Source organism: Pinus tabuliformis, chromosome 1_2, assembly GCF_031772625.1.
Source record: "Pinus tabuliformis cultivar Carrire ecotype Pingquan chromosome 1_2, CPIR1, whole genome shotgun sequence".
NCBI classification, from domain to species: Eukaryota; Viridiplantae; Streptophyta; class Pinopsida; order Pinales; family Pinaceae; genus Pinus; species Pinus tabuliformis.
The window spans coordinates 119066145-119084512 of NC_142298.1; the positions used below are offsets into that span (position 1 = coordinate 119066145).

The 18368-nt window shown below is 40.5% G+C and overlaps 1 protein-coding gene across 1 annotated transcript; it reads left to right on the plus strand.

Annotated features, from left to right (window-relative positions):
• Window positions 1-536: 536 nt before the first annotated feature.
• Window positions 537-2395, plus strand: LOC149204792 (bidirectional sugar transporter SWEET1b-like). Its single transcript, XM_089393372.1, has 3 exons — window positions 537-1092; window positions 1251-1370; window positions 1855-2395. The coding sequence occupies exons 1-3, from the start codon at window positions 1066-1068 to the stop codon at window positions 2071-2073; spliced, it is 366 nt and encodes a 121-aa protein (XP_089249498.1). The 5' UTR covers window positions 537-1065; the 3' UTR covers window positions 2074-2395.
• Window positions 2396-18368: the final 15973 nt, after the last annotated feature.

An 18368-nucleotide genomic window follows, 5' to 3' on the forward strand; every position in this document is an offset into this window, starting at 1 on the left:
AAGAGCTCATTAAATGTGGATGTTTTTGTTTTGACTTGACAGTCTTAGGAACCAGCCGGAAGCACTTCTGTATGATTAATCAGATGAAACTGAGTGAAGGGAAGAAACGTTATTGATAAAGTTTGAGACATGTGGTTGGTGTATAATATAAATCAGAGGGTAATAATAATGTTAGGCGACGCTGTACAAAATAAAATAATTACATATCCATAATAATAATACCAAAATAATAAACTCAAAAACCAAGCCATATTATAATATTAATATTTACATATAATAATAATATGAAAATAATAAACTCAAAAAAGAAGCCATATTATAATATCAATATGTTGCCATGCACATGTTGTGACAAGATTGTGAGAAAAATCATGATTACCAAACAAGGCTTAAGCCTTATGCACCTATCAAAACTTGAATAAAATTTAGAAATTTTAAAAAATAAATTATATTTATTTTATAATTTCTACCTTAGATATTGGTATTTTAATTTTTGGTCAACCTTGCCGCGATAATAAAGCCATCAGTTTGGGCAAATCCTATTTCCACCTCTATAGCAAAGTTAATGCTATAGAGGTACAGCCGCAGACAGCATCATAAACCATAAACCATGCATCCTCGACCATATGTTACATACATGGCATGGATGTATTTCGGCAACCTCGCTAAACTCATAATTTCATTTTCCGGCCATTGTACCACTCTTCTGATTTGCAATCAATTCTTCCCTGATCTCCGCGGGCTAATTTGAATTTTAAATTTGCTGCCCCCGCGCTTCGAGTTGAATCGACTGCAAGTACAAGCTCCAAACGCATTAATGATTGTTCATTTGAATTTTGAAAACTCGCCCCGCCTAAACACTGAAATTTGGATTTCAAATTTGGGGATCGCTAAATCAGTTTAATTTCTGCAAGGCGTAAGGAGCCGCGTTCCCTTGTCAAGATGTGCTCAAGCGGAGATTGAAGAATATAGCTCCCATCCCACAGGAAGAAGTCGCGTCCTAGCTCTTCTGGAGCCAAAGCTGGGCTCTTTTGCGGCTTCGTTTGTGCCATCTTCTCCATCTGCATGTACGGGTCTCCTCTGTCAGTAATGGTAAATCTCTCTACTTCCTCTTTAGCAAAACCAATTTTCAGTGAGCATTGTTGAAGTCAGCATAACGGTCAAGAGAATGCGGTTTTTTTCAACAATTTACATTTATGCCTTATTATGATATGTGAAGTGACCTGAAGCGCGATTTCGATGATGTGCAGAGGTTGGTGATTAAGACGAAGAGCGTAAAGTATATGCCGTTCTTCCGGTCTCTCTTTGTATTCCTATGCGGCACCTCCTGGTTCATATTCGGCCTCTTGGGAAACGATCCATTCGTTTATGTACGTTTAACAATACTTACCATAGATGATAAATATATTTGCACGACAATTATAAACATTCACCTTTGGGTAACTTAGATAAAAAAAAATCTGTTTCATGATTGAATAACCTTCATCATAAAGATCATTTACAGAAGTAAAAATTGTATAACAAAATAAAATAGGTAAGTATTCAAATTACTTGTCCGAGAACATCATTAAACATGACTGCATAGCATGATCGAAATCAAAGCTGTAGATATAGTACTTTTAATTCAGTGTATTATCCTTTAAAATCTACAAGTAACAAAGAATAAAGTAAATATTTTTAAGCATTACACGTTCAGTTCTCTATTATATGCCTTTACCTGCAATCTTTACCGTTGCAACCTAAAATCCTTATAAAACCCGAATTTGGGTAACTCTATTCTAGTGTAACTCTATGTTAGCGCTGTATTTATGAGATGGAGGTGTTAAATTTTTCAATGGTTTTATGGATCCACAGGTACCAAATGGGTCTGGAAGTTTCCTCGGAGCATTGCAGTTGATTCTGTATGTTATTTGCAAAGACTGGAAGAATACGAACAACGACAGTGCTACATCGTCTCCTCCTCCAGAAAAAGAGGCAAAGCTACAGGACGTTTATCAAATGAGCCAAGTGGAAAAGGAACAAGGCCGCGTTGATCAAATGAGCCAAGTTGAAAAGGGATATGTTTTTAAATGAGCGAAGTGGAAAAGGGATTTTATGGGCAGGCAAAAGCTTATAGTATGGAATGGACATTAAACGTGAATGGAATGGAAATTAAAGTGTAGTATTAAGCAACGAAGAGAATGGAATGGAAATTAAAGTGCAGTAATAAGAAATGATGTTCAACAACATAATTTGTTGTGAAATAATTTTTACATCTATGTTATAGATGGGTGTAACATAGGTGTGTATTACGAGTTGGTTGTTAATGGTGGAGAGTTTTTATTGGATTTACTCTGTCATCTACTTTTATTTATGTAACTATGCTTTTATCAATAAACCAATAAAGTATAGTGTGATTGGTCTCTGGTGTGTAACTATGTTTGTTTTTGGTAGTTTTTTTATGTTTGTTTTTGGTAGTGTTTCCAAATTGGTATCAGAGTTAGTTCCACCATGAGAGGCTATAATTATGCAAATTCTACAAATTTAAATCATTATATATGAGATAGTGCAGGAAGGTGATTGTGTATTTTTCATGTGTTTATATTTTTGTGTGCATGTGTGTTGTTCTACTATTTAATTGAAGAAGCAATCATTGCCTTATTGTGATTTGATGTGGATATAGTCAAGTTGCCACTAGTGACGAATCCATTAGTGGAATTGTTGAACCCATACCAGATCAGATGTGATATCCAGAGCTAAATAGGGAACATCATCGTTATTATTTTGAAGGGTTGAGATCTTACATTTTGAGTGGGATCTCGTGTATGTATATGAAGTTGTATGAAATCCTCGTAAAACTTTGTGGTGTGGGTTCCAGTTTTCCTATGTTGCAATATGTCATTATTATTATTGAAGTGTGTAATGATGAACTGAAAGTTATTATTGAATAAAGTAACATAGTTTGTATTGAATAAAGTAACATAGTTTGAGTTAGTGGTTATGTTATTTTGTTCCAATAAAACATATCACTAATTTGGTTATGTTTATATTCCATTATATGTGGGTGGTCAAATTGTTTTTTAAATGCTTCAAGATTAACAATTATCATTTATCTTTGTGTGTATGTTAAAAATAGTCAAGTTGTATGATTGACTTCTCAATATACAAAATACCAAAACCATTTAACTATATAACTATCAAAATTGTAATTATCTTTTTGTGTATGTTAAAAATTGTCAAGTTGTATGATTGACTTCTCAATATACACACTACCCAAACTATTTAATTATATAACTATGAAAATTGCAATTCAATGCATTTTGATAGATAGAAGTAAGTCCATACAGTGATTCAATAACAAATTATTTTTCTTTGTAGTCAAGAGCCTTTGGTCATACAAGTATGTCAATGATGGTCACAAGCTGTTAAATTAGTCAAGTGATATGCTTGAAGTTTTGGCGGAGAGAGAGGGTAGTATGTGAGGCTCCACTGTGGGTGTAGGTGTTAATGAAGATGAACAAAACAAAGATCAATATTGCTATTGTAATTTGTGATTTTAATATTTGACATGTAAACATTAAGGGAAGGGCTTGGAAGTAATAGTTCCATGTGTATTACACGTGTGTTACACATTGTTAATTGTTGTGAGCTTTTAGGTTAGCTATTTTTAGTAATTATGATCAGTGATCTATTTTGATATATGTAACTATTGATTAATTAATAAAATATAGTGTGACTTTTGTTTGGTGTATAACTATGTCTTCTTTGTTCTTTTTTAAATGTTCTTCAATTATTATTCCATTGGAGGTTAGTGAGTGCAAAATTTCCTAATAGAAGATATGTGTGAATCTTTGTTTGGGTTCTAACACCTTTGCTCTTCAAGGTGGATAAAATATCATTCTTGTAATGCAATGCAATTCATCATCGTTAAATAAGTTTTACGGAGTTGTATGAGTCCAATTAATGTGAAGAGGGCTTATTAGAAAGTTTTTCCCCATTGATAAAAGTGGTATATATAGAGATACAAAAATTGTAAAAGATATCTTTTGGAATAAATTTTAAACTAAATTTTGTACAGTCATAGAGGCAGTTGTGCACAATGATTCCATATTAATGGAAGCATATTGTTCTCGCTCATATGGCCATTGTATTCCCTACACTAATTACTTTAGAAGAACACCAAGATAACAATTGTTTTCTCACTCCCAATATTTCTATTGGGTATCATACAAGTGATACAAGTGGTACCAAATTAAATTTTTATACCGGTAGTACAAATGGTATGAGAGCAAGTGGTACAAGTGGTGCGTAGTACAAATGGTATGAGAGCAAGTGGTACAAGTGGTGCGTGTAGATCTGAAGGGGTTAGTCCCTCTTGTGAGTAGGTCCTTATAAACATTGATGTAATCAAAGCTGGGGCTTTTGATTTACATCATAATAAAAATAAGCTTTGTCTTTTTCTCTAGGATTCGTTTCCAAGTAAAATCACTATGTACATTTGTCATGTGAATAAGGTCTTGCTATTTGCCAATTTTATTAGATTGAATGATTTGTTAAAGGAGTGTACAATTTGTAAAATAATGATTCATGCCCCCACCTCCCTTGGTATATCCTAATTCCCAATAATTTTCTAGTATTCTCGTTCTTAGATCCATTCACAATGATCAAGCTTTGGACTTGCTAGAAATAGAACCAAATCCAATTTGTGGTTCAAAATGAACAAATTGTATTCCTCATTCATTGTTGCTTCCAAGTTGGGATTTCTTTTATCCTCTTCATAAAATTGAGGATCAAAAGATAATATGACATAATAATACAAGGGCATGCATGGTTCCGTTGCTATAAGTGCATGTTGAATTTCTTCCACTTAATATATTTTGGAAAGATAATCTAACAAATTACTGTGATGCACCCGTTCTATGTCAATGGTGGTGGTGAATCTGAATCTTCTACTACTTGCTCAATAGGTTTGGAATTTTCATTTCAAGTGTAAGAAGAATCATAATCTTGAATACTGGCATATGGAAGTGGTGGAGGTTATGGAGCAGGTTCCTATGGAGTTGCATGTAGAGGATCTTCTTCAAACTTTATAGTTTTTTGTGGACATATCTAACAACCTACAACCTTTGACTCCATCTGAATATCTAATGAACATGTACTCTATACTCTGTGGCTATAACTCGTTTCACTTATCCATTTATATTTAAGCCCATCCTCATGATCCATGGATATGGAGATGGGTGACTTCCGATCACTTAGTGTAGCAAGACTCATAAGGAGTTTCCTCTTTCATGGATTTATGTGGTACTCTATTCTAGATGTAAGTAAAATAGTTGATTGTTTTCAACCATAACTTTTGTAATGATTTTGCATGCATCATACAGTTGGCCATTTCTTTCAGTCTCCTATTCTTCCTTTCTGTGACATCGTATTGAGTGTATGACAATATGTGTTGTAACTAAATAGATACATCTAAACAAAGCCTTTCCATGCCTTTGTTCACATATTTCCCCCTATTATCTATGTGCAACATTTTGATGCCTTTCCTATTTTTTTTGCATTTTCTTTAATGTCCTTGAAACATGCAAAGACCTCTAACTTGGATTTAATAAAATAGACCCAAATATAACATGACTAGTTGTTTATGAATGTAAGAGACTACCTCACCTTTTATCATAGATGGTTTAGGAAAATATCTAGTGATATCATTTTGCATGAGATTAAGGGTTGATGATGGCCTTCTTGCATTTCCTTTCTTCAAATATACTCTAGATGTTTTCCCATAATATAGCCATGGAAAAATCCTTCAAAAGATTGAATGTTGGGAATCCTTGTAACCATTCCTTCTCTATTAATTTGTTGTAGGTACTTGTAGTTCAAGTGTCGAAAAACTGCGTGTCCCAATGGACTCTCTTTGTTTGCATGTGTTACTAACATAATCTAAGAAGATTTAGAATCAAAATGAAAAGGAATAAAACCTTGCGGAAAGGTCTACTTTACCTAGAATAACTATAGAGCCATTTGTCATCTTACAAATGCTAACAGTCTCAGGTGTAAATTCTACTGGCTTTCCTCTACAAAAATTCATTGTCTGGTAGACTCATAGTATGAGTATGGATTAAATAGGTCATCAAAGAAACCATTATCCCTATCTACTCTTCTTTTTCCACGTACTTTGATAAGGGTATTATCTCCCATAAGTATGGGAGGACGAGAAATGTTTCCATGGTAAAAAAGGAATCTCTTAAGGTATCCATATGGTGTGGTTCCACACTGTGAATAAATTAAGAATAATTGATCTAAACTTAAACATGAACACAAAAACTTACACATATAATCATAAACAGAGAGATGCAATAGAAAAAACCTTCATTTCATTAATAGAAGAATACTCAATTATGCTTATAAACATAATGGAAATAAGATAGTGTTGGCTATGTGGGGCTTGACCTAGGTTCAGATGTGATTTTAGCCAAGCAAATCCCTGTACCACTAGCCTTTTCTGCAACAGTCTATGGAACGCGGACTGAGGTCTCACTCGAAGCAGTATGGGAGGGTGCTAGAACAAAGTTTCGGCACCGTGGGGATGTCTGGTAGGTGGCGATAGGGATGCAATCAAACCTCCATGCTTATTGGACACGAGCATGTTGCTTCCTGTGTTATTACCTTCATGCAGCTCTAGCCGCAGCACGACCCGTGTTAGTTACGCAAGTCTTCCTTAATTAAGTTCTAATTGCTAATTAATTAGAATTTTGTCATACATAAGCATTCATACCAGTGTTTATCAAGTGTAGACATATAAATAACTAGATAACAATAATGCATAACATCAAAATATAGATCCATGAACAGATGAAATGTACTTTGAATCAAGCTTATCTTTATTAATAATATTTTTCATGTTCAATTCAGTTACAGACCCAACTACGCCCTACGCACTTAGCTATAGGGGTCTGCGCACTGAGCTGCAGACTCTACTAGGCCTCTGTGCACTGAGCTGCAGAGCCTCTTCCTACTGCTGCGACCCAATACGCTTCAACTTCCCTTCATTCTATAACCATGCCTTCGCATCTATCTATTAGTTGCTTGCCAAAAAACTATCTTTACACTTAGAGCTTCTCTCTATTTATAAAATCCCATGGTCCTCGGACCATGGGTAGGTCGACACAACTTTACATTATTTTACAATTCTTAGGACGGACAACCCTATGACTCATCCTAGACTTTTGCACTCCGCGCCCACACTTTACGGAGTCTTATATTATAATTGACCAAAACTCAGGCTTTAAGCCCCAAAACCTACTGTGGGGGATCCCATGCCCAACAGGGCCCCAACACAATCATCGTGACTCATCCCTAGTCACTTTGTTGGTGCATCAATCTTTCCGTGAAGTCCATCCAACAGGTCTCGCACAACATGTGTGTCCATGGTAGACTATTCTGCTATCTGTTGTACTTGTTTCACATGTATCTCTAAACCTTTGTGAGTAGGGTCACATTCCTATCTAACCGCATAGAGTTCCTGCATTTGTTCTAGCATGTCTTCAATGGTAGCTGTAATTGTAAAAGCTTCATCAATCCATGGTTGTATGCATGCTTTAAGCAGGGCTTCTTTTTGTTGCCCGACGTCTAATTGGTCCTTCAGTGCCCTTGCCTACAGTAGTTTGGCGAGTCGTTGAGTAAGGACAACCGTCTGCATGGTCTGGCAGATACTGTCGTACTCCTGTTGCAACTCACTCACCTCTGTCTTTAGGCGTTGTAGTTTTGGATCTTCCTGCAGTTATGTAAGCATGGTTAGTGCTTGATCCAACATACCGGTGCAATCCTGTGTCGCCTGGCCAATTTGATCCAACCCCGTCTAGATAGCATAGGCATGTTGCTCTCTGACTTTTGGGGGCGTGGAGGGCTGTGCCTTCAATCGCAGCTCCACGATCTGTAGGTTCAGCTCCAACTAAACCTTCGTCATTTCCTCCCTGGCCTTGTGGACTCTGGTCACCAATCTATGGTCCCGCTCTGCTGCCAGTAGCTCTGTAGGCACGACCAACTTTGGGACGCTCCTACACGCATCCTCTACAATGTGCTCCCGTCTAGGAGCCTGTGCAATCAACTCATCACACTGGAGGCTGAGCTAATCCATGTTTAGTTTCTGCTCATTCAAGACCTGGATCGCGCGGCCTTCCCTAGCGCAGAGCTTTGTGATGACCCCATCCTATAACTAGTACAAGGTTTCATACGACAGGGCTACCAAGTTTAAGCCGACGCCTTTCATGCTACTCATCGCAGCCCGGTCAACCTCGCTTGCTGCTGCTAGGGCACCATCAGGCGAAACAAAAGGGTTGTCCATATAGGCGCGCAATGTCTGTCCGGCTTCTATGATTCCTGCTATGACGTACAAAGCCATTGTACCTATTTGGGAGGGCTATATATGTAAGCCTTATAGCTGCGCGCTGAGCGCCCCCAACACAGTGTTCTGATCCATCCTCAGTTCCTTGAGTGCATCCTTCCGTATATGCCCAGTTTCCGTATATGCCCACATCTTCCGTATATGCACACATCTTCCGTATATGTCCAGTTTCCGTATATGCGCACATCTTCCGTATATTCCTAGTTTCCGTATATGCGCACATCTTCCGTATATGCACACATCTTCTGTATATGCCCAGTTTCCGTATATGCGCACATCTTTCGTATATGCGCACATCTTCCGTATATGCCCAGTTTCCGTATATGCCCACATCTTCCGTATATGCGCACATCTTCTGTATATGCCTAGTTTCCGTATATGCGCACATCTTCTGTATATGCCCAATTTCCGTATACGCCCACATCTTCCGTATATGCTTAGTTTCCGTATATGCACACATCTTCCGTATATGCGCACATCTTCCGTATATGCCCAGTTTCCGTATATGCGCACATCTTCCGTATATGCCCTGTTTCTGTATATGCACACATCTTCCGTATATGCACACATCTTCCGTATATGCCCAGTTTTCGTATATGCACACATCTTCCGTATATGCCCAGTTTCTGTATATGCGCACATCTTCCGTATATGCCCAGTTTCCGTATATGCGCACATCTTCCGTATATGCACAGTTTCCGTATATGCACACATCTTCCGTATATGCCCAGTTTCCGTATATGCACACATCTTCTGTATATGCCCAGTTTCCGTATATGCACACATCTTCCGTATATGCCCAGTTTCCATATCTGCACACATCTTCTGTATATGCACACATCTTCCGTATATGCCTAGTTTCCGTATATGCGCACATCTTCCGTATATGCCCAGTTTCCGTATATGCGCACATCTTCCGTATATGCCCAGTTACTGTATATGCGCATCTTCCGTATATGCCCAGTTTCCGTATATGCGCACATCTTCCGTATATGCCCAGTTACTGTATATGCGCATCTTCCGTATATGCCCAGTTTCCGTATATGTACACATCTTCCGTATATGCACACATCTTCCGTATATGCCCAGTTTCCGTATATGCGCGCCCAGTTTCTGTATATGCACACATCTTCCGTATATGCCCAGTTTTCGTATATGCACACATCTTCTGTATATGCCCAGTTTCCGTATATGCACACATCTTCCATATATGCCCAGTTTCCGTATATGCACACATCTTCTGTATATGCACACATCTTCCGTATATGCGCACATCTTCCGTATATGCCCAGTTTCCGTATATGCGCACATCTTCCGTATATGCCTAGTTTCCGTATATGCGCACATATTCTGTATATGCCCAGTTTCCGTATATGCACACATCTTCCGTATATGCACACATCTTCCGTATATGCCCAGTTTCCGTATATGCGCACATCTTCCGTATATGCCCAGTTTCTGTATATGCGCACATCTTCCGTATATGCCCAGTTTCCGTATATGCGCACATCTTCCGTATATGCCCAGTTTCCGTATATGCACACATCTTTCGTATATGCCCAGTTTCCGTATATGCGCAAATCTTCCGTATATGCCCAGTTTCCGTATATGCCCACATCTTCCGTATATGCCCAGTTTCCGTATATGCACATATCTTCCGTATATGCGCACATCTTCCGTATATGCCCAGTTTCCGTATATGCGCACATCTTCTGTATATGCCCAGTTTCCGTATATGCGCACGTCTTCCGTATATGCCCAATTTCCGTATATGCACACATCTTCCGTATATGCCTAGTTTCCGTATATGCGCACATCTTCCGTATATGCCCAGTTTCCGTATATGCACACATCTTCCGTATATGCACACGTCTTCCATAGGGCCCAACCAAGGTGCTCAAGGCCCCTTCTATTCTTATTCTTGATGCATTAGTTTAGTCATCCATTTTTCGAAAAACCTATCTTTGAAAATATTGCATTTGTAGTGTTAGTGAATAGCCTTGCTTCCAAGTTTATTTATGCAACTTTATTTCATGAATTTAGTAATAATTTATTTCATTCAATAATACTATTTTCAGTCAAAATTTCAATTTATCCTTTATGTTGATAATATTGTTTTCTAGAATTAGTTAGTTTATCAATCCACTTATGTATTTTGATTTAATCTTAGATAGTAGCTCTTGATTTAGAAAAAGATTATTGTATATAGTCAGTGCTCTTGTTGTGCAGTTATCTTACTTAGATTATTATCTCCTTACATAATATTATACATTTCTACAATATATTAGTGCATGAATTTCTATCACGGCAAGATAGAAGAAACTTCAAATTTTCATATTTATTGCATGGACTAATCCATTAGAGGTACCTAGGCTTGGGAAAGACTAGTTCACCCTTATCTGACCCTCCTTCACCTTATCCATCTCTTAAATTTCGTCTAGAGCATTATCATGCATTCTATGGAAACTGGGCATATACGGAGGATGTGCGCATATACGGAGACTAGGCATATACGGAAGATGTGTGCATATACGGAAATTGGGCATATACGGAAGATGTGCGCATATATGGAAACTGGGCATATACAGAAGATGTGCGCATATACGGAAACTGGGCATATACGGAAGATGTGCGCATATACGGAAGATGTGTGCATATACGGAAATTGGGCATATACGGAAGATGTGCGCATATACGGAAACTGGGCATATACAGAAGATGTTCGCATATACGGAAATTGGGCATATACGGAAGATGTGCGCATATACGGAAACTAGGCATATACGGAAGATGTGTGCATATACAGAAGATGTGTGCATATACGGAAACTGGCCATATACGGAAGATGTGTGCATATACGGAAACTGGGCATATACAGAAGATTTGTGCATATACGGAAACTGGGCATATACGGAAGATGTGTGCATATACGGAAACTGGGCGCACATATACGGAAACTGGGCATATACGGAAGATGTGTGCATATACGGAAGATGTGTACATATACGGAAACTGGGCATATACGGAAGATGTGCGCATATACGGAAACTGGGCATATACGGAAGATGTGCGCATATACGGAAACTAGGCATATACGGAAGATGTGTGCATATACAGAAGATGTGTGCATATACGGAAACTGGGCATATACAGAAGATGTGTGCATATATGGAAACTGGGCATATACAGAAGATGTGTGCATATACGAAAACTGGGCATATACGGAAGATGTGTGCATATACGGAAACTGGGCGCGCATATACCGGAACTGGGCATATACGGAAGATGTGTGCACATACGGAAGATGTGTGCATATACGGAAACTGAGCATATACGGAAGATGTGCGCATATACGGAAACTGGGCATATACGGAAGATGCGTGCATATACAGAAACTGGGCATATACGGAAGATGTGTGCATATACGGAAGATGTGTGCATATACGGAAACTGCGCATATACGGAAGATGTGCGCATATACGGAAACTGGGCATATACGGAAGATGTGCGCATATACGGAAACTGGGCATATACGGAAGATGTGTGCATATACGGAAACTGGGCATATACGGAAGATGTGTGCATATACGGAAACTGGGCATATACGGAAGATGTGCGCATATACGGAAACTGGGCATATACGGAAGATGTGCGCATATACGGAAACTGGGCATATACGGAAGATGTGCGCATATACGGAAACTGGGCATATACGGAAGATGTGCGCATATACGGAATATGTGGGCATATACGAAAACTGGGCATATACGGAAAATGTGCACATATACGGAAGATGTGCGCATATACGGAAACTGGGCATATACGGAAGATGTGTGCATATACGGAAGATGTGCGCATATACGGAAACTGGGAATATACGGAAGATGTGCGCATATACAGAAACTGGGCATATACGGAAGATGTGTGCATATACGAAAGATGTGGGCATATACGGAAACTGGGCATATACGGAAGATGTGCGCATATACGGAAACTGGGCATATACGGAAGATGTGTGCATATATGGAAGATGTGTGCATATACGGAAACTGGGCATATACGGAAGATGTGCGCATATACAGAAACTGGGCATATACGGAATATGTGTGCATATACGGAAACTGGGCATATACGGAAGATGTGCGCAGATACGGAAACTGGGCATATACGGAAGATGTGCGCATATACGGAAACTGGGCATATACGGAAGATGTGCGCATATACGGAAACTGTGCATATACGAAAGATGTGTGCATATATGGAAACTGGGCATATACGGAAGATGTGCGCATATACGAAAACTGTGCATATACGGAAGATGTGTGCATATACGGAAACTGGGCATATATGGAAGATGTGTGCATATACGGAAACTGAGCATATACGGAAGATATGCGCATATACGGAAACTAGGCATATACGGAAGATGTGTGCATATACGGAAACTGGGCATATACGGAAGATGTGCGCATATACGGAAGATGTGTGCATATACGGAAACTGGGCATATACGGAAGATGTGTGCATATACGGAAGATGTGCGCATATACGGAAACTGGGCATATACGGAAGATGTGTGCATATACGGAAACTGGGCATATACGGAAGATATGTGCATATACGGAAACTGGGCATATACGGAAGATGTGCGCATAACTTGCATTGGACCTAAGGTAGGCCTAAAAACTTGTTTGCCTTTGTTTATAAATGCATATTTAGAGAAAGATAGTTTTTTATTGGCTTGCTTGTCAGTAGATATCGTTAGATTCTAGGAAGGTCTATCTTGTCCGCAAGATCGACTCATTCCGTGTGACAAGCAGTGTCGAGACCATAGTTTTGGAAGAAAGGAATCTTCACGCAGTAGCTCCCACAGTTGGGACAGTACATGAGGACTAGGATGAAGGAATTATACAACTGCGCGAGGACGAACATATGCAGATTCATAAAGCCATTCGACGAGGGAAACTTAAGCTTTGCTAACTCGAAGAAGATCGAGTACGACTAAGGTAGAAAAGAATGTTAGTGGACATAGAAATCAACAAATTAGAAATCCAAATCATGTAAGCATGCCGCGTCAATAAACTAAGAATGACAGGACAAGGTATGGCCAGCCATACTACTGCATTAGAAGATTTTTGCTGATAATTTGTGTCTCTGCTACCATGGCTATGACTGCACCTTACCAGACAAAGTAACGAGGGGAGCAGACCGCATAAGGAAGAATTCACAACACTGACTGTCATGAGGGTAATTGAGGAGTCCCCACGGACTAGGCTGGAAGGTGAATTGAAGCCTCGCATACATGGTGTGACCACCTGACTATCCATTGAGAGCATAGTCTCAATAATCCAAGCAGTTGAAAGAAAGTGCAGGACTATAAAAGAGTTTGTATGGGAGTTGCACGATAAGGAGGTTGTGCGCAGAATCAATATGTCACAGGGGTCGTGCCTGCGCATAGGGGGCTGTGCTGCCGCTCGGGTAGGCTGGGAGGTGACCATTGGTGTCACTGTTCATGAAATATATCCAATTTAAGGCAAAAAGGAGCAGGTGGCGGGAAATTAAGATACGAATTAAGAACTAGATTTTGGATGATCTGCCGCCAAGAAGGCATTAATGACTCAAAAGTGGGGGGAATGGTCAAATTAAAATTCAAAAGATGCTATAAAATCCCCAGGGCTAGCCTTGAGGCAACACTTGGTTGTGTGAGAATTGACCAGTTACAAAGAATAAGCATCGCGTACTCTTACCACCTTTGACTATAGACACGATGACCGCTGCTAGAACAAGAGTGCGATTCGTCGAAGATATCGTGGAGCCCCATATGGCCCATGAGGAGCCTAGAGAGGCAGCAGTTTCACTAGAAGTTCCAAAATCACCACGAACGCCACGACCATAGAAAGATAAGAAGATTATGGGCCGAGTCCTTGTATCCCCAAGAAAACCACGGTTTGGCAAATTCTCAATGGTAGAAAAGGGAAAATCCATCACTATTGAATCAGATGAGGAGGAGAAAGACTTGCAAGCTCTAATTGCTCAAATTTAGGTGCAAGACAATGAGGCAAATCATGTCTCACCAATGCCTTTCGAAACAAAGTTACCTACATATGTCCCCCCATGGAAAGGGAAAGCCAAGATACTGAAAGGCCTGGAGGCCACAAGGAGTGCGCTCTAGACCCTACTCCTCCCTAAAAGTATAACTTTTGAAGGTCTACCTTTGGGACGAATACCTACCATGAATTTCGAGGACTAGGACCTCATGGGTAGCGAGAAGTTCCCACACTTGGACACAGAGAGGTTAATGAAGCAGAAATGGTTGCACGATGTGCAGAAGGTTGGTTTACTCCATCTATGATGGATACCCCACTACCACCACACGCCAATCAACATTTTCGTCATCAAGCATTTGTTGTTCCTAATGCATGACGAGTATATTTGGCTGGAGGAGCCTATTCCCATCATGGCCAACCTAATTCACATAATTTCTTAACTTCCCTTCAAAGGACACACACCGCGACCATAGCAGGAAAAAGTAGTGACTTGGCCCTCGCAGAAGCCATGAAGGTGAAGTATAAACTAGAGAAGAAAAAGAGAGGGTACACAATAGCAAGAATTAAGGGCAAAGGGGTGTGCATAGCCACCCAACCGCTAGCCGACAAGTTGATGAGGAAATGTCGCACCGACGAAGTACTAATGTATGTGATTGCGTTGGAAGAGAAGTGCACAGAGGGGGTACAGTTCAACTGGGTGCAGTTCCTCTACAAGGAGTTTCTGACAAAATGCAAGGAGGCCTAGGAGTAGGGTAAGACCTTCCACTATGCGTGGTTTCTCTTATCCATCTTGTTGGTTGTAGGGGAACTACCCAAGGATAGCCAGTTTCCCAATATTGAGGATGATTTTCCTGAAGCCGTGAGGTACACCTTGCTCTGGGCTACAAAGATGCGAAGAGAATTCGCAAGATGAAGGTGTTCTGGGTGTTCATGGAGACGAGCATCCGAATGTGGATCAATCGAAGGCCGTGCCTGTTCCATACAGTTTATAACAACTTGTAGAGCTCGACAGAGTTCAAAGTAGATATACATAACCTGTATATTTGGGCATGCAAGGATCTAGCACAAAAACGGGTGAAGCTTCCGTTCATAACAACAGATGATGCGATCTTCGCAGTAATGGAGTCATGGCCTCTAGAGTGGCATACCTTGGACTTGGTAGAAATGGAGAAGGCCACATCCCAGCAAAGAAAGAAGGACACCAAGCTATGCATCACACAACTAGCTGAAAAGAGGCACTACGAACAAGAAGTAGCTGCACGGTGGAAGACAACCGATGTAGGAGCAGCAGCGCAGATGGCAGAAATCACAACAACGCCCACAAAAGACCCCAAGGAGGGCTAGGAGATGTCCACAGGGAAACAAACCAGGGAAGTGGACAAGACATAAGAGTGCACAGACCCCGGTTCAGCATCAACCCAACTCAAGCGGCCACGCGGCCCTAAGAAAACAACTTGTAGGAAGAAGGTAAAGGCGCCAAAGACGTATTTTGACCTAATCATGCTCACAGAAGCTGATCTGTTTGACATCGGCGAAACGACTCGTGAGTTCACAAAGGATGCACTCAAGGAACTGAGGATGGATCAGAACACTGTGTTGGGGGCGCTCAGCGCGCAGCTATAAGGCTTACATGTATAGCCCTCCCAAATAGGTACAATGGCTTTGTACGTCATAGCAGGAATCATAGAAGCCGGACAGACGTTGCGCGCCTATATGGACAACCCTTTCGTTTCGCCTGATGGTGCCCTAGCAGCAGCAAGCGAGGTTGACCGGGCTGCGATGAGTAGCATGAAAGGCGTCGGCTTAAACTTGGTAGCCCTGCCGTATGAAACCTTGTACTAGTTATAGGATGGGGTCATCACAAAGCTCTGCGCTAGGGAAGGCCGCGCGATCCAGGTCTTGAATGAGCAGAAACTAAACATGGATTAGCTCAGCCTCCAGTGTGAAGAGTTGATTGCACAGGCTCCTAGACGGGAGCACATTGTAGAGGATGCGTGTAGGAGTGTCCCAAAGATGGTCGTGCCTACAGAGCTACTGGCAGCAGAGCGGGACCATAGATTGGTGACCAGAGTCCACAAGGCCAGGGAGGAAATGACGAAGGTTTAGTTGGAGCTGAACCTACAGATCGTCGAGCTGCGATTGAAGGCACAGCCCTCCACGCCCCCAAAAGTCAGAGAGCAACATGCCTATGCTATCTAGACGGGGTTGGATCAAATTGGCCAGGCGACACAGGATTGCACCGGTATGTTGGATCAAGCACTAACCATGCTTACATAACTGCAGGAAGATCCAAAACTACAACGCCTAAAGACAGAGGTGAGTGAGTTGCAACAGGAGTACGACAGTATCTGCCAGACCATGCAGACGGTTGTCCTTACTCAACGACTCACCAAACTACTGTAGGCAAGGGCACTGAAGGACCAATTAGACGTCGGGCAACAAAAAGAAGCCCTGCTTAAAGCATGCATCCAACCATGGATTGATGAAGCTTTTATAATTACAGCTACCATTGAAGACATGCTAGAACAAATGCAGGAACTCTATGCGGTTAGATAGGAATGTGACCCTACTCACAAAGGTTTAGAGATACATGTGAAACAAGTACAACAGATAGCAGAATAGTCTACCATGGACACACATGTTGTGCGAGACCTGTTGAATGGACTTCACGGAATGATTGATGCACCAATAGAGTGACTAGGGATGAGTCACGATGATTGTGTTGGGGCCCTGTTGGGCATGGGATCCCCCACAGTAGGTTTTGGGGCTTAAAGCCTGAGTTTTGGTCAATTATAATATAAGACTCCGTAAAGTGTGGGCGCGGAGTGCAAAAGTCTAGGATGAGTCATAGGGTTGTCCGTCCTAAGAATTGTAAAATAATGTAAAGTTGTGTCGACCTACCCATGGTCCGAGGACCATGGGATTTTATAAATAGAGAGAAGCTCTAAGTGTAAAGATAGTTTTTTGGCAAGCAACTAATAGATAGATGCGAAGGCATGGTTATAGAATGAAGGGAAGTTGAAGCGTATTGGGTCGCAGCAGTAGGAAGAGGCTCTGCAGCTCAGTGCACAGAGGCCTAGTAGAGTCTGCAGCTCAGTGCGCAGACCCCTATAGCTAAGTGCGTAGGGCGTAGTTGGGTCTGTAACTGAATTGAACATGAAAAATATTATTAATAAAGATAAGCTTGATTCAAAGTACATTTCATCTGTTCATGGATCTATATTTTGATGTTATGCATTATTGTTATCTAGTTATTTATATGTCTACACTTGATAAACACTGGTATGAATGCTTATGTATGACAAAATTCTAATTAATTAGCAATTAGAACTTAATTAAGGAAGACTTGCGTAACTAACACGGGTCGTGCTGCGGCTAGAGCTGCATGAAGGTAATAACACAGGAAGCAACATGCTCGTGTCCAATAAGCATGGAGGTTTGATTGCATCCCTATCGCCACCTACCAGACATCCCCACGGTGCCGAAACTTTGTTCTAGCACCCTCCCATACTGCTTCGAGTGAGACCTCAGTCCGTGTTCCATAGACTGGTGCAGAAAAGGCTAGTGGTACAGGGATTTGCTTGGCTAAAATCACATCTGAACCTAGGTCAAGCCCCACATAGCCAACACTATCTTATTTCCATTATGTTTATAAGCATAGTTGAGTATTCTTCTATTAATGAAATGAAGGTTTTTTCTATTGCATCTCTCTGTTTATGATTATATGTGTAAGTTTTTGTGTTCATGTTTAAGTTTAGATCAATTATTCTTAAATTATTCACAGTGTGGAACCACACCATATGGATACCTTAAGAGATTCCTTTTTGACCATGGAAACATTTCTGGTCCTCCCATACTTATGGGAGATAATACCCTTATCAAAGTACGTGGAAAAAGAAGAGTAGATAGGGATAATGGTTTCTTTGATGACCTATTTA

Coding starts and splice junctions, on each gene's coding strand:
- LOC149204792 (XM_089393372.1), top strand. CDS start 1,066: ATGTACGGGTCTCCTCTGTCAGTAATG. Junction 1,093..1,250: donor GGTCTCCTCTGTCAGTAATG/GTAAATCTCTCT, acceptor GATGATGTGCAG/AGGTTGGTGATTAAGACGAA. Junction 1,371..1,854: donor GAAACGATCCATTCGTTTAT/GTACGTTTAACA, acceptor ATGGATCCACAG/GTACCAAATGGGTCTGGAAG.